This window comes from Gallinula chloropus (assembly GCF_964237585.1).
Source record: "Gallinula chloropus genome assembly, chromosome: 3".
NCBI classification, from domain to species: domain Eukaryota; kingdom Metazoa; phylum Chordata; class Aves; order Gruiformes; family Rallidae; genus Gallinula; species Gallinula chloropus.
The window spans coordinates 34,591,345-34,614,317 of record NC_140087.1 but is presented as its reverse complement, the minus strand read 5'-3'; the positions used below and the strand labels follow the sequence as shown (position 1 = coordinate 34,614,317).

Genomic DNA, 22,973 nt, shown 5'->3' with positions numbered 1-22,973 from the left:
AATATGAAAAATTGATTACTGATAGGCTTTTTAGGCATCTAAATAAGGTTTTGGTAAACTTAAAGTGCATCTGTTGACTTCATATGTAGATTATTACAGTAGCAAACTTGCTATAGTGGTGTACTGTGCCTCTGCATTGTGTGGAACGAATGTTTCAGTAGTCTGATACTGTGAATTAAAGAAAAGGCTTGAATTACAAGCTTGACTAGTTCAGTATTTCGCATACACTAGTAACTACGCTAAGTATTTTTTTTTTTCCTCCCCCTTCAGAGTTCACAATGACGAATGAAGAACCTCTCCCAAAGAAGGTATGTTCTGGAGTACTTGTGACTCCCCCCACTAACCCCCAAGGTAATCATGACAGCTTGATAAGTTATGCTTTTCCTTTTGCTCCATAGGTTCGCCTTAGTGAAGCAGATTTTAAGGTTTTACCTAGAGATGAGCTCATCCTAAGGTAAAGTAAAAAGCAGTTTTTCCATCTCAACATTTTAGTCAACTTTTCTTGGAAGTTGTGTGAGCCCCTCCCTTTCACTTTTGTAATTAGCATCATTGCTTTGAAAAAAAAAAATCATTTCAGTGACAAAACTCTTCTGAGAAGTTTATTTTCAAGTATTTTTATATGTAGTTTTTGGGGAAGCACTTTTCCAAAAAGACAAAACCCCAACCACTATTTTGTAACATGACTAGGAGCTTTTTCTTCACTTCTAACTTTAGAAGATGTGGTTGCTTACGCTCCTTGCTAGATAGTGAGTTATTTCTAAACATCAGAAAAATGTTAACTTGTTACTCCTACAGTGTTTTTGGTTTTCTTAGTGTGCATGGTTGCCTTCTCAGCACATTCAGATATCTACAGTAAAGTGTTAGTTTTTGTTGCCTAGAACTTGTATAAAGAGGAGCCTGGCCATCTCTTTCACCTTTAGAAAGCTAATGGAAAAAAAATAATAGGCAGTCCTGTCACATGGGCCACCTCTTTAAAGAAACCAGCCCAAGCCACTTGTCTCTGCATACCTGAGTTGCCTGATTTGTAAACAAGGAGCTAACTGAGCTTCCATAAAGCTTTGGTAAGCTTTAGCTCTTGGCTCTTACAACTTACCCTAATATTGCTAATTTCATACTATCTCAAATATTGGTGCTTCAAAGACCAGAGACTAAATTGTGTGGAAAACCTGAGGATGTGAGTGCAACACTTCATGTACATGTGATCAGCCACTCCCTCTTCTGGGCAAACTACTCTGCCAGCTGCTTCTTCGGTGGCAGTTCTTTTCGGGGGAGTCAACATAGCCTGGCTTCCTGTGTTCAAAGCTGGCTTCTGCTTTCCTCTGAGTGTCTAGTCTTCTGTGGAGTAAAGGATGATGTATTTTTTTCCTGCTGTTGATTTTTACTGGTGTAGGTCTTGGGAATCTTTTCACTACCAAAGCATAGATTTTCTTAATTTGCTTTCTGGGTGATAATGGAAAATAAATTAAAAAAAACCAATTCCCAAGTGTTACCAGCTTCTGTAACTTGCAACAATTAGTTGCTGCTGTGGAAGAGATCCATTTCTGGCATGTATTCAAGTGAGAATGTGGTGGAATACACCTAAGGAGGTAAAGAATATTAACAGCTAAACTGTGTTGAAGAAGAGGCATGAGGGGATTTGGTGATGACAGCTGTGTTTGCTGTCAGGTCTTCTTAGTGTACACAAATTGAGGAGCATAACTGTCCATTATATCAAGAAGAGAAAACTGAAATGCTGTTTTGGTATTATGTGGTCCTAAAACCACCATTGTTTCATCTTTGAGGTGCATATTTAATGGATTTATACTAAGTTCACTTTTAAATTTCACATAAGCTAGAAATGGCCATGATAACTGCTAGTTTTCTTTGTGGCTTGGAACAAAATAAAACACTGTGCTATGTGCATAATTTTAATCTAAGGAATCTACTGCTTCCCGTCATAGAAGAGTTGATGTTGGCCACTACTGGATTATCCTTACCATTCAGAATGCATTTTTTTGTTGTTTTGCACTTAAATGGATCAAATACTTTATAACATGCAGACGTGTTACCTGCTTTTCATCTTTTAGGTAATATATGGCTGTAGAATTACACTGATAAAACATGTATAAAATACTAATTCTTGTTCCTGTGTCATGAATCCAAATTGCACTGTTCTTTTCTGTGAAGTATGTGAGTTAAAATGAGCAAATCTGATCATGCTCACTCTTAGTCAACAACTGGGAGCCTTTGTCTGGTCTCTTAGGAATCTCTGCTTATCTCATTGCTGTGGTCTCGTTCATCTTTTCCCTCCAGTTTTCAATGCAGCGACTATTTAGCTTAACTGTGTGGGATCTGAGAAGAAAGAAGACCCAGGATCCCAGTAAGAGAGCACTCTGTGGAGCTAAAAGCTGTTCAGTACTGCCCTGATTGTTCAGTAGTTAGTCTAAAACATTGAATCACACTGATTTACACAAGCTGTTCTGGGTAACAGAGCTTTTACTGACCTTCAACCAGTGTGGACTTACACCCGGGTTTGGGATAGCTTAGGAACAATACTGTCTGTGCCCCACCTTTTAAGTGTTGATTTTTGGAAAAACTGAACCTCAAACCTCAGCTTGAAAGAATGGGGGACTGAGTATTTATAGGGGTGTGTTGGAGTCATGGAGTCTTAAAATCTGCTTTTAATGTTTTTTTTAGAGAATTAGGAGAATTAACTAACCTACTTAATGCCCAGTTGTCTTCCAGTTCTTGTGAGACTGACAAATGTAAATTGGATTCAGGGCTGTCTTACCACTTCAATGTACAGCTCTGTTCTTCAGTGACTTTCCAAGTAGCACTTAAGTGAAGTTCTTCAGATTGTCACCATTTAGCTATTGGATTACTAAAGACAACACTGAGTGAAACCAAAGTGATTAAAGAGAAAAATCTGGCTTTTAGCCTTTGTCTTTTTTCCCTGCTCAGGTTCACTGTTGAGCTCTCAGGGTCCCCTGTAGATGTACCAGAAGAGGCAATATAGAGCAAGGACGTCTGGGCAACTCTCACCTTTGCTTAAACCAATGCAACTCTCATAACGTGGGCAGAGAGGTATCTCTTGGATCATGGAAATAAAGGCTTCAGACATCAGGTCTAGTTGCAAGTTTCTATAAATCAGTGGTTTGTTTAAAGAAGTTTTTGCAAGTATATGCAAATTCCTAAATTGGTTAACTGAAAACTGGATTTTCCACTTTCTGATAGACACTTCAATGTTGATTTCACCTGTGTCTGTTAAACCCAAAACAATCCACCACAAACTACTGCAGGTATTACATGTAGTCAAAACCTGGTAGAAAGGTTATATCACTGCCCAAAAGGCGAAGAGGTTTCTCAGAGGAAAATACTTGCCTCCTGTAATTTAACATATGCTAGTAGTAATGTCCAAATTTTAGTTCTGACAGTGGGGGTGTGGGGTGTATTTCTGCATCTTATCAATACTGATTTTTTTTAATGTGTTTCCCTTACTGAATTTCAGAATGTATTTAGGGTCAAAATCTTTTTGCTGGAGAGCCTGTAGTATGAACTAGCTGGAAAATGTTTGAAGTATGTAATTTTTAGAAATGCTATTTATATAGAAACTGCCATGACTTACCGGAGATAGCCAATATGTTCTGGTGTCTTATGAGAAAGTTGCTTGGTTTTATGGAGTGAATTATAGTATTTCTGCATAAAGTTTGCATTAAAATTTCTAACTGGATCTGAAATAAAGACTTCTGTGGCATCTAGTGTGTGAAATGACTGTCTGTTTCCTGATAGCAGTAGGACCTAATGGAGCCTTCAGATCATACTTGTCTCTTAAGCAAAACAACCCACAAAAAGCCCCCCCCAAAACACAAACCCCACCAAAAAACCCCACCACAGCTCTACACCTTTGAACTGTACTAGAGTTGTGCTTGGTAGCTGGGTTGCTGCATCCACCTCTAGCTTCTGCTGTCTAGTCCTTGCCCTCTAGAAAGCTTGGCATGTGAAGTTCATGTAATGGAAATGCAGGTTCCCTCAGCCTTGTGTAGCATTAGCTGGGAGTCCATATCACTGGAAACAAGTGTTGTCCCTGTTATTGTGAATGTTTTTAAACTTTCATTATTTCACTTTTTGTTTTGATGCTTTTAGTCTATTTGACTAATTACTATTATTAAAAAATTAATAGTGTGAAATAAAGAAACCTGCTTTTTTTGTCTCTACTTACTACCTTTCTGGCTTGCTTGAAGTAAGGCAAAAACAAGATCGGTTGCTAGAAAAGTGCTGGCGTTCTTCTCTAGTTGTAGCAAAATTGAGACTGTGCATATGTGTGACATTATTTTTTCCTACTAGTAGCTTCAAAGTTTTAAAGCTGATGGCTTGACTGTTTAAGAGTTCTCTCCAAGTATGTCAGTGTGGTGGTCACAAGTTTGCTCTGTAGAGTTCTGTAAACATGCTTGAAGACGAGCTTTCAGCAGTCTCCACCAAGTTTTTTAACAAAGTGTTTGTCTGAAGAGTCATGTTTTTCTGGAAGAGCTGTCAGACACGGGGCAAAGAAGTCTATGATGTGGACTCTGGATTTTCTTTTCCACTAATTCAGTTCTTGCTTAAATACTAGCCATTGTTGAGAGGTGACCCAGAAGTATTAGCTCTGATGTGTTTGGTGATGTGGGCTATTTTCTTAAATTTACTTGCTTTTTTTATAGCACCTGTTAACAGTGTGTGTCAAGATTTTGACAAAATTACTTGGTTTTGGGCTGTGAGATATAACTTAGAAGTCACTAATCCTGCAGCTGTATTTTAAGACCAACTCTCTTATTTCATGTAGAAAATGAGGTGTTTCTTTCCAGATTTGATATGTCCTAGGGAGCCTGCTTTGGCAGGGGGGTTGGATCCGATGATCTCTCAAGGTCCCTTCCAACCCCTACAATTCTATGATTCTATGATTTGTTATTTAGCAGACTTTCAGTTGTGCTTTTGAGGGGTTGAAGTTTCCTGAATTAACGTAGAACTTTCAGTGGTCAAAGAGTGAAACCTGTTTCTAACAATGCTCTTTTTAGAGCAGATAGAAAGTTTTAAGTGTTAAGTGAGTGTACAGCTGCTCCCTTCTACAGACCTTAAGAGAGTTAATTCCTGTTGATTTCACATTCAGCTGAAGAGATGCAAAATCTTGTTGCTGCTAGGAGGGAGACATCTTGTGCTTCTGCTTTTCCCGATGATGTGATTTCACTTGCTGTTTCAGTTCTGGTGCTTTAGACCCCTTTATTGAGCTGTTTGAATGCACTAGATGGTCAAAAGTTATCTAAAGTTAGATTGGTTTTAATTGTGGTAGTGGTGTTGTAGGTTAGGGAGCTAAAATAAAGCAGTTACCTTGAATTAGGCATAAAGTAGGGAGAAAGTGTAGTTAGGAAGAGAGTGCATAAGCCTTCCCCTTCTTTAGTGGTAAACAAATAGATGACTTTTTTTCATGATGTGGAATTGCACCATCATGAGGAAGACACATAAAAGCAAAATACTTCAAACAAAACCCAAAACATCATCTGTGAACTTTGTTGTTATGGCATGTCATGCTAAGCTTTACTGCAAACTCTACCAGGTGCAATGTTGTGTTTAAGTGTGAAGTTTTCTGACTGTAGATGAATTGCTTAAATAACAGGCCTTTGAAGAGTTTGGCTTCTGGTTGATGAATATAATTAAAGTATGGTCTTGATTTGAATGAGCTGGTATAACTACTTAACCTAGACCTGTGAATTCTAGTGTAAGATACTTCTGCCTTTTGTGTCATTTGGTAACGGACTTAATGTTGTCTTTGTATTGTAGTCTGTTAACAAATTTTGTTTTAATTGTTCTGCTTTGAGAGTGAGATGTATATATGTATTTTTCACAGGTAACTTAGGTCCTGATATTTGTCCAAAATATTACAGTTTTAAGATGTTAATTCTAAGTGTTGTAATGCACAACAAGTGTTTTATCCTTTTGAGATGCAAAGTGGATGTAACTATGAATATTATTAAAAGCCCCATTTTTGAAACTGCAGTTCTACTGTAGCTGAACCCAGGACAAACTGGAACTTACCCAGTTGTGTACTTACCTCTTGTTGTTTTCTGTTCATGGCTTAAATGTGCATGTTGAAAGTTTTAAGAACATGTTGCCTTGATTTAATTAAACTGAGCTTCAGAAAATTCTTTTTTTTCTTTGTCTCTGCAATAGGTGGAAACAATATGAAGCATATGTGCAAGCTCTGGAGGGCAAGTACACAGACCTTAATTGTAAGTTAGCCAAGTTTCAAAATAGCACGAGTTACCTGAATGTTTGTATAAATTGGAGTGTTCAAGTAATGTCTGTGCTTTCTAAAACTCTTAGAAATAAGAGATGGTAATCTATTAGCAACTTGTCAGAAGAAAGTCCCTTTTTTTTCTAGTGGAAGTTCATAGTTTGGCCTTTCCCAACTTCCCTAGCCACTTACTTTCTTTTGCAGATATTCCACAGCTTCTAAGAAGTCTACTTGTGCATGCGTTAGGACCATCTGTACCTGGATTGCTGGGGGTAGAGTGGGAGGAGTTCCAAAACATAACCCCACAAATGGGTGTATATTCATTATTTTTCCATTAGAAACAGCCTCTACCAAAATACTTTTTAACATTTATGCCTTCTATAGTCTTACAGGATTGTAAACTGCATGGGAGGGGAAATAGTTTGTAGATACAAAAATCTAAAATGAGCCCCCAAGTAATATTTAGTCTGAGAGGCAACTTAACTGTTTGAATGTCAGTCTTAGGTGATCTTTAAAATTTGGTCTGTACCTCACTCAGTCTTTTGAGAGAGAATATAGGAAACCTGTCCTATGCTCAAGTGAGTAAAGCTGCATACATTCTGGAAGTGACTGAATCATCAATCCTAGGTCACTTCTAAAAATGTTGGCAGCTGAAGATTGGCTCTTTCCTTTTTTCTGCACAACTTTTCAATCCTAATACATAAAGACTTAGTACTACTGAGTTTGAAAGGGTTTTTTTTCTTAGTCCGAACAGATGTTCTCTCTTTTCCTTGTTGTTACATCCCCTTCTACTGCTACCTCATCATGTTTGAGTGTTGAGAGAGAATAAAATGCAACAAATGTAAGCAGTTGGTTTTGTTCTAACCTCAGACTGTCTTAACGTAAAAAAAATCGTTTTAAAGTTCCCAGTGTTACTGAATAAACTTCAAACAGTTATTTGGAGAGAATTGTCCTGAAGCAATTTACAATGTCCTTAATTATAATTTTTAACCATAAACTCCGATAAATAGGAAAAATACTAATGAGTCCAACTTGTCATCACTTTATATGTGACAAGTAGCAGAATTAATGTGTACTGTTTGTATTGGGCTGCATGCATGTGTTCTCATTTGAGTGATTTGGAAATGTACTGTGTAGCTTTCTCATGGTTCATATATAAACTTCCTGGATCAGAAGAACTCCTCTTGTGACTGAACTACTATTTCTGAAGTTCTCTGGTGTCTTACTGTTTACTTATGGAGTGTTGAGACCCATTTGAGGATTGACTACAAGTGGCACTGTTCTCCAGAGCATGAATCATTCTTTGCAAGTGTAGGCTTTCCCCTTTCACACGTGGGTCTCAGCATTTTGTAGAGATAGCAGGACAGGTCCAACTTCTCAATGTGTTTCAGACTGCAAGTAGTAATAGTTGGTAAATAAAGTAATTTAAAAGATTTCCTAAATACACGGATACATTTTCAGAAGTGTACCAAGTTTTATGGAAGGATCAAAAAAATATTTTAAACCAACTATTTTCGAGCTTTCCTAATAGTTAATGATATTTTTGTTTTTTATGTTTACTGTGCTTCTGACAACTGTGCTTGTATAACTCTTGCAGTTAAATGAATTTGGTTTTTAGATTCTTTTTGCTGTCTTAAATTTTAACTGCTCGTGGAAGGATGCTATTAAAGATGTGCTTTTTGTGTTTTATTACTTGCATTAGCTAATGATGTGACGGGGTTGAGAGAATCTGAAGAGAAGTTGAAACAGCAACAGCAAGAGTCTGCCCGAAGAGAAAACATTCTGGTGATGAGGCTGGCAACTAAGGAACAGGAGATGCAAGAGTGTACTGTAAGTATTGAGAGAGGATAAGTGTTTTCAGAGTATTACAGGCCTATCAGCTTTTCAGCCAGTATCCATGTGCTGTGCTTTTCATGCATCTATAGCACCACACTTTCTGTGCTTTACAAGATGGCAGGGCACTTAAACTTGGACTGAATTAGTAAAGGTCACCTCTTAACTAGTATTTAGAAAAGCCAACTTTTATTTCAGTTGATTTTCAGCAGCAGTTGTGCTTGGAAGGACTTTTGATTCAGAACCAAGCTAATTCTTACATAAGCCATGTGACTTTCCTCTAGCAGTTATCAGCTCTGCGTATTAATAAAGTTACTCCTTACTATCACTGGATGGAGGAATGAATTGAAACATAAGGATGAGATTGAGTTTACTGGATTTCATTTAGGAGGTTTTGGGCTGATATTGATGTTATATTTGGGTAACAAGGTATTTGTAAGCTTCCATCTCCATTTGGCTAAGTAGGAGAGTTGCTGACTTTCAGAGGAAGTTCTTTTGGAATTGGGAAGTTCTGCTTCTTGTGAATTCTAATGCTCTTTGCACTGAATGCCTTTGTTCTTTCTGTTTCTCTCTCCTTTATTTCCACGGGTTTTCTCTGACTTCTGCTTTTGTGTTTAGGAGAGTTTCAGGAAACTAAAACTACCACTTCTGGACTTTATATCTTTTTTTTTAAAGGTTACCTTTTTAACAGAATCTTCACCTGCTGCTTTAATGTGGCAGTTTGAGAGGAGACTGTAAAAAGCTGCTTATTGCTAGTTTGTGTAACATAGTCCTGAGAGATTCTTTTATGAAATATACTACCCTTGTGCAAAACTAATAACTGTACTGTTGCTTTACTCTGCTATTTTCAGTTAGCCTTTCTTTGTGTCTTTCCTTTAGGCTTTGAACTGTTGTATAATGCTGTACACATTGTTTTCACTGCTTTTGACTATAAGATGACTTTAGCTTATAGTTAAGTACTGACATGAAAAGGAAAAGAGTAAAGCTTGAGGTGCCAAAAAAGGAATCAGAGTCTCTGGGTTCAGAAGGAACTGTGCACGGTTAGGTTTTGAGCACCTCCGTGAGTGGGGACTCCAGAATGTCTCTGGGTGGCCTGTGCCAGACCAGTGACCCTCACAGCATAAAGTATGTTCCTATGTTTAAAAGGAATTCTCTGTGTTTCAGTTTGTGCCTGTTGCCTTCTGTGCTTTCAGTGGGCACCACTGAGAAGTACCTGGCTTTGCTTTATTTACTGCCCCCCCCCCCCCCCAAGGTATTTATGCACACTGATAAGATCCCCCTGAGCTTTCTGTAGGCTGAACAGCCCTAATGCTCACAGCCTTTGCTTGTATGTCAGAGGCTCCAACCTCTAAATCATCTTCATGGCCCTTCATTGGCCTCACCCTAATAACTTGTGCTGGGGAGCCCAGAGATGGACCCAGTACTCCAGATGTCTCACCAGTGCTGAGTAGAGAGGAAGGATCACCTCCCTCAGCATTTTGTCATCACTCATCCTAATGCAACCTGGGATGCTAATGAAGATTTGTTCTGGTGCTATACTGCAATGCTTCCTTAGTAGCAAGACTACCATATTGATCCTGCTTCTGTTAGTTACACTGACTTTTGCTGTGAGGAGCAGTGGTAAGAGGTTTTCTCTCTTGAACTTTTGAGCATGTAGCTGAAACAATACTAAAAAAACCGCAATGTAAGTTTTTCAGCAAACCCAATTTTGTATGTACTGGGTTACTGTTTTCTCCTTATTTCTGGAAGTCAGACAAAATTTGAAAGTATTTAAGACTACAGATTTTGCTAAGATCGTTAATACTATTGGGTTTTTTTGGCTGTGCTTTGTTACAGATATTTATAGCAGTGATGCATAGACTTTACAAGTAAACATCTGTTCTGGAAAACTTTTGAAGAGCTTTTATTAATTTCTTTGTATTTAGAAAAAGGAAGAAAAAAGGGGTGGGACAGCAAGCAACCCCACAACCAAACCAAAACAAAGCCCAAGTGCACATACCCCCACTCCTCCCCAGGTGGCTTGTATTTTTACAGATACTGACACATGAATAACATTGAGGATGTAACGTATGGAGGTAGGAAGATGCATCCTTGAAGAAGAGGGCATAAAAATAAAAAGTTGGCAGTGGAGACTTTGGCACCTTCAGGTGTTTCCAATTTTTAAATGCATGCCATCTGAAAAAGTTCTGGAGGACTATTTAGCTTTGTGTTATTAGGTAGTATTTTTCCAGTAAAGTAACAGTAGCAAAATAAATGGTGTTTGAGGTGCTAAGCTATACGTTGCTAAATCACTTAATGAATAAACAAAAAACTATCACCATATGATAAGTTATTTGATGTCTGATTTTTAGCCCATAAAAGAACTTTGCTTTATTTTTAGCATAGCTAAATGTTTTAGAATATGGATTTACTTATAAAATATACCAGTGACAGTTATTTGTATATAAGCCTTTAATGTTTCCTGTCACATCTTTCTTAGACTGAGCATCTGCAGTGTCAAGCTTCTTGAAAACTACAGATGAATAATTACTGTAGAGCGCTTACTGTTTGCATTAATTTGGTTTTGGGAAACTTAAATCATTCTGGTCTGGGAAATTTAAGTGGATGAGAACTTTACAATACCATGCCGTTTTCAAATCGTATCAGTTGACAAAGACACGAGTTTTCTGATTATTGATGTGTAAAACACTTTTTTAGTTAAAATGTATCAGCTCTCTCTTAAAATAAAGTGCAATAGTTTTTTGTCTTACCTGCTGCTTTAATTTGCACCTTTCTTTTTAAAAGAGCAAAACCTACTTTAACTTATGAAAGTCACCAGTTGTCTTGGAATTATAGGTGGGCATATCTGAGAGAGGTGGTGATGAAGTTACTGTGGCATTGTGGAAAGGTCTTAACTCCTTCCCAGCTACTGCACAGCTACTGTAGGTGGACAGGCATTTGTGGAAGTCTTTGCTATTTCAGTGGGTTTTCCACAGAGCAGGTAACAAGCCACAGGAGGCTTCCTGTGGGTGCAGCTGGACTATAGCAGCTCAATAATCAATGTTCTTAACCTATTTGTGATTTAGGTTACAGCTCTGTTGTGTTTTCGTAATGCAGTTTCTCCCCTCCTACTCCTTTTTTTAAAAAGGCTATATAGTTGCACTTACCTAGATTGCTTAAATCTTCTGTTCAGCATGTGTATACTGTTCTGTTAAATTACTCATGTCAGAGGGTCTCTCTGTTCTTTGTGGATGTCTTTGGAGAACTTCAGTTGGAAGTATTCAGCTGTTGCAAGAATATAAGAAGAAAAGAGGTTGAAAATGTTACTGTCTTAGAGACAAAAAATCCACCCACAGAAAACCCCAGACAGTCAGTTTAGAGGACACTGGGCTACTTTTCAGTGTTCTGCTTTAGGTTAGATTAGAGAAAGCCATTACCAGTTTGTGAGAATGTTGTAATTTCAGGCTTTTGAAAAAAATACGGGCTAGTGTGTGTGTTCATGTTTGGCAATATGAACAACCAGTTGGCATTTCAGGTGTTAGTGGGCATGTCATGGGGCCTGGCACTGGACATGACACTTGCTGTAGCCTGCATTCAGAACCAGCTTCAGTCAAATTCTTCTGTTCCCCACCCCTTCCACCTGGAGCCATCAGCAGGAGAGAGGTACCAGAGGATTTGTTAGAGAGAGCAAGAATGGGAAGCTTGGACTGGCTAAAAGCAAGAAGAATAGAGTAAGTAGGCAGAGGGGTTAGGAAGTATGGGCTTGCTTTGCGAGTCTGTCGCATCAGGCAGAGGCTGCTGCATTTGGGTAGGTGAAAAGCCTGACAGGTGAGAACTGTGGGGTACAACTGGAGAGGATGCTTGTGGAGGCATAGGGAAAATGTGAGTTTGGGAAACTGGAGGAATAAATGGCCTTTAAGTTTAGGGAGGGGATGAGCAATGGTTGTTCAGCTTAAGTAAATGAAATCTTTCTATGCTGCTGCTTGAGGAATGACAGGTGAGGTGTTAGGTGGAGCCTATGCTAGTGCTCTCTGCTTGGCCCAGGAGCATAAGCTATAGATGTCCAAGCGAGACACTTAATAACTGACATTGGACTCAGCCAGCTGGGCCCTCTTGGCTGTTGGGGTATTTCTGGCCTGAGTGAGGAGCAGGTGGCAGTGATCTTTGTGCTACCAATCCAGGGAATCTGTTACAGTTCCTAGGCTGGCAGTAGAAGAAGAGGAAGTGAGCTGGGCCTGGGTTAGACAACATGGGAGCATGGTCTTTCCTCAATGATGCCTGTCTAAAAATAGGTTGGGAACCATGTTGCTGTAGCATAATTATATTCCTGGAATAGGTTGCCAGCTGGAGTGTCTGTATGCAGACATCTGTTAAAATAGCTGTTTAACCCTCTGCTAGTGCTGTCCCCTGCAAAGAGTTGATGGGTTGTTGATAGACTTCCAGTAGTGCAAGCATCAGAAAGTTGAGTGGATAGAAAAGATGTATTGATAACAGGAAATTAAATAGGTCTTTGTTCAGTGAGCAACATTTCATGCATTCAGTGAGATAAAGAACCTTTGAGAGTAAATTGCCATCCAAGAAATAATATATATCTTAACTTAGACTTCCTGTTTCTATGTAACATTTGTAGGTGGGTTCTTGAATGCTTTATTTCTTCAAAACTTTATGTAGTGTTTTATTCCTTTTATGTTTCTTTCTAGACACATAAGTTTGTCTAGTTAAAACTTAACATATGATGATTAGTTTTAGTTTTTTTATAAGTAGCTAAATATTTCTATTTTTATAATACCAAGTTAACGTAAAGTCAGTGGAAACATTTCAGTTGTTTCAATAACTTTGAAATCACATAGTTGAAATAGTCCAAGAATTGTTGCTACTTGATAATATATAAAAGAAAACATTTGTTGTCCTTAGTCAAGAGGTGAATGAGGTCACTCTTGTATGGTTTTTAAGGTGAATTAAATGTTTGTATTTATACTTTCTTTACCACTGCTGTGTAAAGACCCTGTAACAGAGTAGCTCTATGTACAGAAAAATTATTAAAAAGACAGTGCTTTTGACTGTGCTACTTGTCCAAAGTAAAGCAAGTAGAGGGAGACTCCTTTGGTTCTGCTGGTGATGCCTTGTACTGTTTGCCAGTGAAAAGCTGTTGCTGTTGAGTCTGGCTGGAAGATTCTATGTGCACAGTGGGAGGCAAACCCCCTTTCAATTAATGTTTCTTTTTTATTTCATCTCACAATTATCTTCACCATTTCCTGATGAAGTGAGTGTGATCCATGGAGTGCAACATGTTTAATTAAAGAATGAACATTCTCTGTGTATGCTGATGTGATTTTTACAGATTAGCTGGATTTGAAGCATGTACTGTTTGTTTTAAGATTGTTGGGATTAAAATACCAGAAACTTTAAAAAAGTTAATCCTATCTAAATGCATAGGTTTGACTCATGAATGCTATATTTAAAATCCTCTCACAGTTACTCCTGAGTTTTTGATAGCATTGTAAGTCTTCTGGGTTATAAATTATAAGATTGTAAGTCTCTGGTGTTGTGGTTATTGCAAGAGAATCAAATCAACCAGAATCTGTTGAACTGACAATGTTTCTAAAGTATTTTGTTTAAAAAAATAAATACACAAACTCGCATAGTAAGTGGTTATCATGTTTGCAGAAAAACTTCAAAGCTTGTAAAAACCTTTCTAGTAGTTGCTTAGAAATACTACTACTTAACATTAGCTGTAATGTGTCTTAATAACTTACAGTGAAGTTACTTGGAAATTAGCTGCCTGCTTTAAGCAGGTATCTCTTTGTATATACTTCTTTTCCCCAAAAGAGGGCAGGCAGATATAAAAGAAAGGGAAAGCTGTAATGTTCCAATCATTGCATTGGCAAACGTAAATGGACATATAGAAAACAATTTGAAGAGGAATGGGGTAGGGGGGAATTGGTTGTGAAACTTGGCAGGTGGTAGGAGAGGGATTTGGTGTCTGTTTGGTGTCATTGGTAGGGTGCAGGTGGGCAGAAGTGATTTATTTTTTAATTCTGCCTTTTTCAGGTTGCAGTGCTGAAAGAAGGCAAGCTTCCTTGGTGCTGTCTTTGGAATAACAACTTTTACTTGTATTTGAATGACTTTATAGTGATACTTAATATTGTATAAATAAGAGTGTTTTTTCTTATTTTATGCAGAATCAGATTCAGTACCTCAAGCAAGTCCAGCAGCCTAGTGTTGCCCAACTGCGATCAACAATGGTGGACCCAGCCATCAACTTGTTTTTCCTAAAAATGAAAGGTGAACTGGAACAGACTAAAGACAAACTGGAACAAGCCCAAAATGAACTGAGTGCCTGGAAATTTACGCCTGATAGGTAAACAAAACAAATACTCCCCAGTCAAGACTTCCCTGACAGTCCCACTACGAGAATGCTATGGTGGGACAGCCAAGTACTCGTTTCCACACCAAGACTCAGACGTTTTGAGGCAAAAGCCACATTCTTATACTGTCCAGCTTGTAATGCTTAATGTAAAACTTACCAGATGAACCTTGTGTTTCAGCTTTTTTCTCCCCCTTTGCTTCAGAGGCCTGATGGCGTCGGACTGTTCTGAAGAAATGGCCATCTTCGAAAAAAAATCTTTTCTAGAACATGTAGACATTTGCAAAATTGTTCTATTTGAAGAAAATAGAGGGAGAAACAGAAGTCTTAAGTCTGTGGCACACTGTGTCTACAGACAGTTTGGAGAGAAAACCTAGAGATTATAAATCATGAATTGAACATGTAAAATTCACGTAAAATGTAGAAGTGGAATATGCTTCGCTCTTAACCTTGAGCCTAGTGACTTAGAGACACTGTAAGTCAGTTTTGCCAATAAGACTGTGGACTTCCTGCTTGTTCACTGAACTGCTGGGTCAGAACTCAATGAGGTGAATTTTTCATTAAAGAGTTTACTTGCTAACCAGTTTCGAATAGCTGTGACAGTGCTATTTGGTATCACAACAGTGGTAGCATATGCATTTGACTGTTGAGCCTTTGGGCTCTGTAGCACTTGACGGAGCCTTAAGTCAATGGTGCTAAATAATGAACTGTTGTTCTCTGGATGGTTGGTAACACTGTGGATGCCTCAAAATTAGGACTGTACGAAAATGTACGTTCTATCTAATTGCAGGTTTAAAATGTTGGAAGCGGTATATCTTCGATCACAACTAGCATGTATAAGAAACTGGTTGTGATAAGTATTTCTCTGCATGTTTTCATGCAGAAATGAGAATTTTTTCATCTTCTATACTGAGAACTGATCTCAAATGCTCAAATACTGAAGGCACACAACGGCACCTGTCTTCACTGTTGGTGGGGTGTTTTTATTTCTTTGTACACCTGTTTTTTTTTGTATTACACTAATATATAAAATGTGCCTTGACATAGTTGTAATATATAGTTCGAGGAACACTGCTGGTTATTCTGTGTATTGTGAAACTCCTGGGATGAACGAGAATTGAACAGGTTGTTATTTCTGCTTTGTCTCGTTCTCTGAAAAACAAAGTCAGTATTTTAACAGAAAAAAAAACAAACCTTAAATGCATGCATTTTCCTCTGTGGAATCAGTGAAGGAGTTTTGCTACTCTATTGATGCTTCTGTTCTGTTGTCCCAAATTACTTGCAAGAGTAGCAATCTGACAGTTGGGAGTGCATGTCTGAGGTGTGTAAAGCAAAATGCAGAGTTGCTATAGCATTTGTGTGTTTGTTTTTTTCCTTAGCGAATTGAGTTCTATTTAGTAATCCGAGGATTTGATTTTTCAAATCAGTTGGACAACATTTCATGACTCAGTCTGATACTAGAAAATTCAGTTCTAAATTTTTTTAAAAAGGCACCCAGCTGTCACAGAGGTGTTGTGTTCTCACTGTTTTTAATTTTATTAAGATGCCGTTACGTATTTTTTTAACTCCAAAGTATCATAACTGTTTGTGCTTCAGATGATGTGAGATTGAAGAGTAGCGTGCTTAATGCAGGTTTATTTTTTTGCATGAGTAATGACTTAACAGCAAAAGAAAAACCTACTGAAAAACTTTTACCTTTCTAAAAGTGATACATCTGGAATGATTTTGCTATAGCAGTATCTAAGATTTTAATGATCTAGCATCAAAATGGAGGTAAGACTTGCATTAATAAATTGTAAATGTGTTGCCAAGCCATTTGTAAAGCTCGCTATGATGTGCAGATTAGAAGCATGCTGTGCAGGTTGCTTGCTTACCTTGGAGTTCAGAAAATTACTTAATATGCTCAGGTAGAGGTTGGTTGTTTTCTGAGGTCCTCAGGCTCTAGATACATGTGTGTAACTGAGGAGGCGGCAAGAATTTACCACACTTTTTCAAGCAAAAGTATCAAAAGACAATTACGGTATTTCTGTAGCTACAGTGTACCCTAGTAAGCATCATATTAAGTTAGTGGTGTGAATGTGCATATTCATATATGCAAGTAGCTGGAATACATAAAGTTAGAGTTTATTTCATGATAAATAATTGAGGCTGTCTGCATTAACCTGGTTAATATTTTATTGATTTATTTCTGGAAAGGTAGAGAAATGATGACTCGTGAAGTATTTATAGAATTTTTAAAACTCTTTTTGCACTCTTGACATCCCTTTTTAAATGCTTTAATTGTCCATCCATGTATACAACTACCCTTTATAGCATCTGACCTAGTCTTTGAAAGAGGTGATGCTCCTACTCAGATCGCTAACTGGTGGTCTTAGGGTAGGCAACATGTTAACTGCAACCCTCAGCGATATTAGTTCTGGGCCTTAACCGTAGATAAGGACATACATACAGCATAATCATTGCTGATCTCCAGAGAGAATTAAAAGCACATGTAATAAAAGGAATAACTTGTGCTAAGGCATTTTGACCATCATTAAATGTATAGAATATACTTGAATTAAAAGTAAGTAGAAATGTTGTTTGCATTAAGTCTAGTACAACAAACACTAGTCTTCTGAAGTTTAACCACTTACATTCTTACAGGTTCTGTTGCATGTATGTTCAAGAGGATTTGTGAAAATTTAGTTTTACAGCTAATAGGAGTTACTTTAATAGTTACTGGATTTTTATCTTGCATGTGTTGTCTTTTTTGTAAATTACAAGGGGAGGTTACTTGGTGCTGTACTAGTTCAGAACATCTGGAAAAAATGATGGTAAGAAATAGCATTATAGGTAACTATGCAAATTTCTATACAGGTAATAAATATTTTACATTTTGGCAGGAGTTTACATGAAGAAGTTTATGGGATTCTAAACTGGTCCCAGTTCCAAGGTAACTGGTATTTGCTAATTCTACAGTTGACGTTTTGGGAAGAGGAAAGCACTGTGAACTTCTTCAACTTATAGTGATGAAGAATACAGTAACAGAAATTTGCAAATGGCTAAAAATAATTGCATGTCTGCCTAATAACTTTTGGGATATGTCACATTGGTTATCTCCAAAGTGGTCCTGCTTTACACAGAATGAACATCTCTAAGAAAACTTGCATCTTAAATGTGCGACTTGGACTGTATTAGGTCAGCACAATTTAAACTTCAAGGACCTGGCATTGGACATCACATCAAGAAAGAAAACAGGCTGCTGCCTTTAGCAGAGTTTCAGGCTTCCAGGACCTTACCCAGCCAGATTCCTTCTGGAGCAGCCCATCTGAAAGATTTGGGAGAGTCAGTCGGAAAATGCTAAGTGGGGCAGAGCTGGCAGAACTTAAAAATTGTCTAAGGCTTGAACGCTTAAAAGGTAGTTGATAAGGAAATTCTTCTTTTAAATTCTTTTGGTTGGATATTTTGATTGCAGGAGACAACTGTGGCTATGAATTGTAGCAGAAATTTCCTGTTCTACTTTTTTAATACTCAAAATTTCTTTCAATTTTGTCACTTGTTTAAAAGCAAACAAAAAATTAAATGACCGCCTTGGTCCTAAAGTAACACAAGTCCTGCCACTGAATTCACAATAAACCTGTTCAAGTCTGGGTTGGTTTTTCTTTTGGTTTTGTTTTTTTTTTTTGTCAGAACTTACGCTTCTGTAGAAAAGACAGCTTCATTATGCTGCTGAGCCTATTAAAAGGAGAACTGTTTGTGGTTGCTATCCTGACTTTGGCAGACCAAGAGTCTTACAGGACTTAATTTCTCTCTTTTATGGAGTCAGCTGTATTGCCTATATATTAATTTGCATACTACTTCCTATAATGCTTTACAATGCAATTTTTGTCATGAAGATTAAAGATGTGTGATGTTACCCATTTAGTAAAGAGAATCTTGCCAGTCCAAAATAGGTTTATTGCTGCTCTTCTCCTGTTTCTTCCAGAAACTGGGCTTCCTAATGGTCATTACTTAACTGAAATCTACCATTCTAAAGGAAGTATATTAAAAATAATACTTCTTCCTTAATTTCCTGGCAATTTTTAACTAATTTTACTTTCTCCTCACCATGCAAGATGTGCTTAGCAAACTCTGATCATGAAGAATCATGAAACAGACTGTACATTACTGTCAAATATATAAACTGAATTGAAAAATAGATACTGAACTCTTTAGACATTTAGAATGCTGTCCAGGTATCTACTAAGCCTCATACAGGAAAATGGGTATCACTTAAAAAAACCATGGGGTTTAATACTTCCCCCAAGGAACTTTTTTTTTCTCAGCACCTGGATTTAATTATTAAATTTTGCTATCCCAGCAAACAAGACTTTTGTTTAAAGTTCAGTTTACACATGTATCTCTTACAAAGTACTTGGATCTTCCTAATTACAAGGCACATCTTTAATCAAGTGTTTAGCTCCATTGAGAATTAGCACATGCAAGATTGTGCATACTGATAATCCAGATGTTGGTATGAAAAGAACAATATGCTTATTCGTATTTGCAGTAATAAAACTTGCCTTCCACTTTATGGGACAGCGACAGAAGATCAACTGGCACTGGAGCAGCATGTGGTAACTATAGGGAGACTTTCTGCTATGACAATTATGTTGAGGCATAATGTTCCTTGAATTGTGACATGCAGAAATTGCATCTCCTTTTTGGTGTCTAATTGTGATTGAGGAAGCTTTCTGAAGGTTTTGTATTCATGTTGTGATAGATGGCTCTTTCCTTTACAGCCAAACAGGCAAAAAGTTAATGGCGAAGTGTCGAATGCTTATCCAGGAGAATCAAGAGCTTGGAAGGCAGCTGTCCCAAGGACGTATTGCACAGCTTGAGGCAGAGTTGGCTTTACAGAAGAAATATAGTGAGGAACTTAAAAGCAGTCAGGATGGTAAGGGATTTTCTTAAGAAAATGGAAGTTGCCTTGCACTTCTGCAACTTTTAATTTCCTGATGATACACATAGTGGAGAACCACCTTTGCCAGAATTGAAGGGCAGTAGCACGTAAAATGTGGCAATTTGCAGTTTTTACTGGTAGTCTTTAAAGAAAAAACACAGAAACTGCCAAACTCAGCTTTGGGGGACTGGTGGGATTCTCAGTTCCATTAATGAACTGGTTGAACTTGAAATTGCTGGATCTTGTACTGTAGGCTTTGTTATTTAATAGGGAGTATTTAAAACACGCACACTGTTGGTGAATTGGTAAGATGAAAGCTGTTAATGTTGCATGAAGCTAACCATGCACTCAGAACAGATTGCTTCTTCTTAACTCTGACTCATTTTGAAATTATTTTTTTAAAATCAACTTTTATAATGCCAAAGAATAAAAATTAGTTGTTACTTTTTTCTTCAGTTAACTCCGATAAACAGAAATACATCATTATGTTCACAGTCCAGACTTTACACCATTGCAAACTTAAATCAAAATTACTTAAAACTCTGACCTCTTGTGTAATTAAAATGGAGGGGAAAATGCATATTTAAAAAAATCTTCAGCTGAGTTACATGTAGAGTCAATGTGGTTTTGGTAGAATGTTAAGAGTATGTTACCCGGTTGTTATATTAGGTCTTGTGACATGAGATACTTGGACACGTAAACCTGGGTATGTTTGTTCCACAGCTGAAGTCTGTAAGATAGATAATTCCAAATCAACTCTTACCTAGTCAACATATCTTATATTTTTAAGCATAGATTTTTTCCCCTGTAGGATTATATTTTTGAGAAAGTAATATAAAATAACATAGAATAACTAGAATTTTTGAGGTAAATCTTTCTGCAGTGACATGTTGTTGGAGTAGTTAGCCTTTTGCCTCTTCACTACTATTTAGATAATGGACTTAATCTAAATTTATGAAGTTCATAATTGAAGCAGGCATTGGAAGTTTCTGTTCTTGAATGTTCTGTTTCTAGCCCCATCGTCGTCTTCATATGAAGAAAGACTATGATAATTCTGCAGTAGCAGTTTTCCTAGTAATTTCTTTCCATAGCAGTAAGAATACTTTTCGTGAATTTTTACAGTCATAACCAGTTGGCATTTTATTCTGTTGTATCAGTGACGCAGTTGAGTCAAGGGGTTCAAGTCAAATTTGGTTTGTTCCAAAATGCAACCTAACTAAAAATTCCTTTTATTGGTAGTAATTAATGAAACACCCTGTGGAATCAGGTAACATTTTTGTTGGCACAAGCTATGCAGGATTTAAAGGATTAAGAGTGGTAAGAGCTGAAACTTCATTGAAATGTGACTGACTTTTTTTTTTGGTCACTGACTAGGCTTTTGCAATGATTCAGTTCTGTTACATACAGATGTGGTTGGTGGTCATTTTAACAGTATTTCTCCTAAGGTTTTACACCTTTAGTAAAAGTAGATGGGCAAGGTTATGCTTGCAAAGTGCTAATTGTTGGAATTCAGCCATTTTCCAGATACTTTCTTGCCCAGAAATTAATTTTTCATGTATTCTGAGCAGCAATACAAAATGCAGGTAGATGACAGTTAAGCATTTCCTCCTTCAGAGGCAGAGTATCAAAACCAGTGCATACCTGGTGGCTGAAAAACAGCCCGACAAATTTCATCATAAAGTGACAAGTTACAGGATTTTAATTACTTTGTCGTGAGATTCGAGCTATATATGGGCTACTAAGTATTTGCAACAAATGTGTTTTCTTTATATAGAGTTGAATGACTTCATCATCCAGCTTGATGAGGAGGTAGAGGGTATGCAGAGTACCATTCTAGTTCTTCAGCAGCAGTTGAAGGAGACCCGTCAGCAGTTGGCACAGTACCAGCAGCAGCAGCAGTCCCAGGCCTCCAACGCAAGTACCAGCAGGACTCCGTCTTCTGAGCCAACAGAGCAGGGAGAGGCTGGGGGTAAAGACTGCAGCCGCCTGGCAAACGGACCAAGCAATGGTAGCTCCTCCCATCAGCGGACGTCTGGGCCTGGATTTTATAGGGAGGGTAGCGGCACGGAAGATGACTTCCCGGCTTCTCCAGGGAATGGTAATAAGCTGTCCAACCACTCTGAAGATAGAACTGGTAGAGGAGGTGGTAGCTACATAAACCAACTCAGTACTGGGTATGAAAGTGTAGACTCTCCCACTGGCAGTGAAAACTCTCTCACTCACCACTCAAATGACACAGACTCCAATCATGATCCTCAAGAGGAGAAAACAGTGAGCGTGAAAGGTAACAGAACTGTGGGTTCTCGTCATGTCCAGAATGGTTTGGACTCCAGTGTAAATGTGCAGGGTTCAGTTTTGTAACATTTTTCTGCAGCATTTTTATACAGTGTCATTTAAACTGGGAGAGGATACTGTCCAGAAGCCGTTTAAATTAGTGCATACTTGTCACAATTTTGCCTTTTTGTGGGTTTCTTTTTGCTTCAATACCTCTGCCACTTTGGAAATTTTAACAGTTAATTACGTTGAATGTTGCTAAAAGGACATTTGTGTAGCTCAAGTTATTTTTATATGAGTTAATGTGAAGTTGAAATGGAAATTACTTCCATAAAGTATAACATAAATGATGTCTGTACAAATCTGTGTATATCTAGAACCTGTGCTGTGTAAGGGCATTCTTACTCATACTGTTATACTTACACCACCTTCAAGATTTGTCATAATAGCTGTGGGTTTATGACTGCCAAGTTTGCCCAGTACAGTAGTTTTATCACTAAAAGATGGACTTGCTGAAGGAGTCCTTTAGTAGTTTCAGTGTTAATTACAGTTTTTTCCCCACCATACATCTGTGCATTTTTCTCCTTAGGTGACCGAATGTTTATGAATTGTGTGCATAGTTACTCAGTTTTTAAGAACTGTTGTATCCTGTTTATGCATATTGCTCTGTGACTCCAATATTATCTTACCTGTACTGACCAAACCTAAATAAAAACTTTTAATAAGGTAATTTCCTCATTGTTCTGCGTTGACTTACATGGCTTATTTGTATGCAGTGTATTTACAGTGCTTGCTTTTCTTTACTGAGTGTGTTCTTGTGTCTTACTGATACAGCTTATGCCAGGTACCTGTAGTTACAAGTGTGTACTGTTCTGTTTCAGGCCTGCCTTAGTGATGATTTCACAGGCTTTGTCCTTGTTGGCAGAAAAGAAAAAAGGGAGAAAGTTAATAAAAGTAAACCTTAGGAGTTGGAAGCAGGCTTTTATAAAGATTAAAAATAAAACCCAAATTTAGAAGTATTCAACAGGTAAATATATCAATTAAGCTATAAGTATTCAAGGAGTTAATAACTGAGCCTCTGAAGCCAGATAACTCCTGTTGTTGTTAATTGCCTGAGGAAACTGGCTACTTAACAGGTACAGAGAATGAAAAAATTACAGTAAGGCATATTTTTACTGCTCAGTAGCAAGGAGTTACAAATTTCTCAGAACATGGATTTCCAGTGGTTATTTTCTTATCTTTTTGTTTAGTGATGGTAGCACATAAGCAAGGAAATGAAAAAGTACTGGCTTCTAAGCACTGTTCAAAGGGAAAATGGAAGTACTAAGCAGAATACTTTTGGGTAGACTTAGGTC

General features: G+C 37.7%; 1 protein-coding gene across 2 annotated transcripts; it reads left to right on the top strand.

Moving 5' to 3' along the window:
- The first annotated feature begins 274 nt into the window (after nucleotides 1-274).
- Nucleotides 275-22,338, top strand: WTAP (WT1 associated protein). 2 transcript variants are annotated; one of them, XM_084261272.1, is made up of 7 exons: nucleotides 275-308; nucleotides 399-454; nucleotides 6,181-6,239; nucleotides 7,947-8,074; nucleotides 14,239-14,417; nucleotides 19,184-19,338; nucleotides 21,119-22,338. In XM_084261272.1, the coding sequence occupies exons 1-7, from the start codon at nucleotides 279-281 to the stop codon at nucleotides 21,703-21,705; spliced, it is 1,194 nt and encodes a 397-aa protein (XP_084117398.1). In that variant the 5' UTR covers nucleotides 275-278; the 3' UTR covers nucleotides 21,706-22,338. The 2 variants fall into 2 exon arrangements, with proteins under 2 accessions (XP_084117398.1, XP_084117399.1); XM_084261273.1 differs by lacking the exons at nucleotides 19,184-19,338; nucleotides 21,119-22,338 and adding an exon at nucleotides 14,629-15,006.
- Nucleotides 22,339-22,973: the final 635 nt, after the last annotated feature.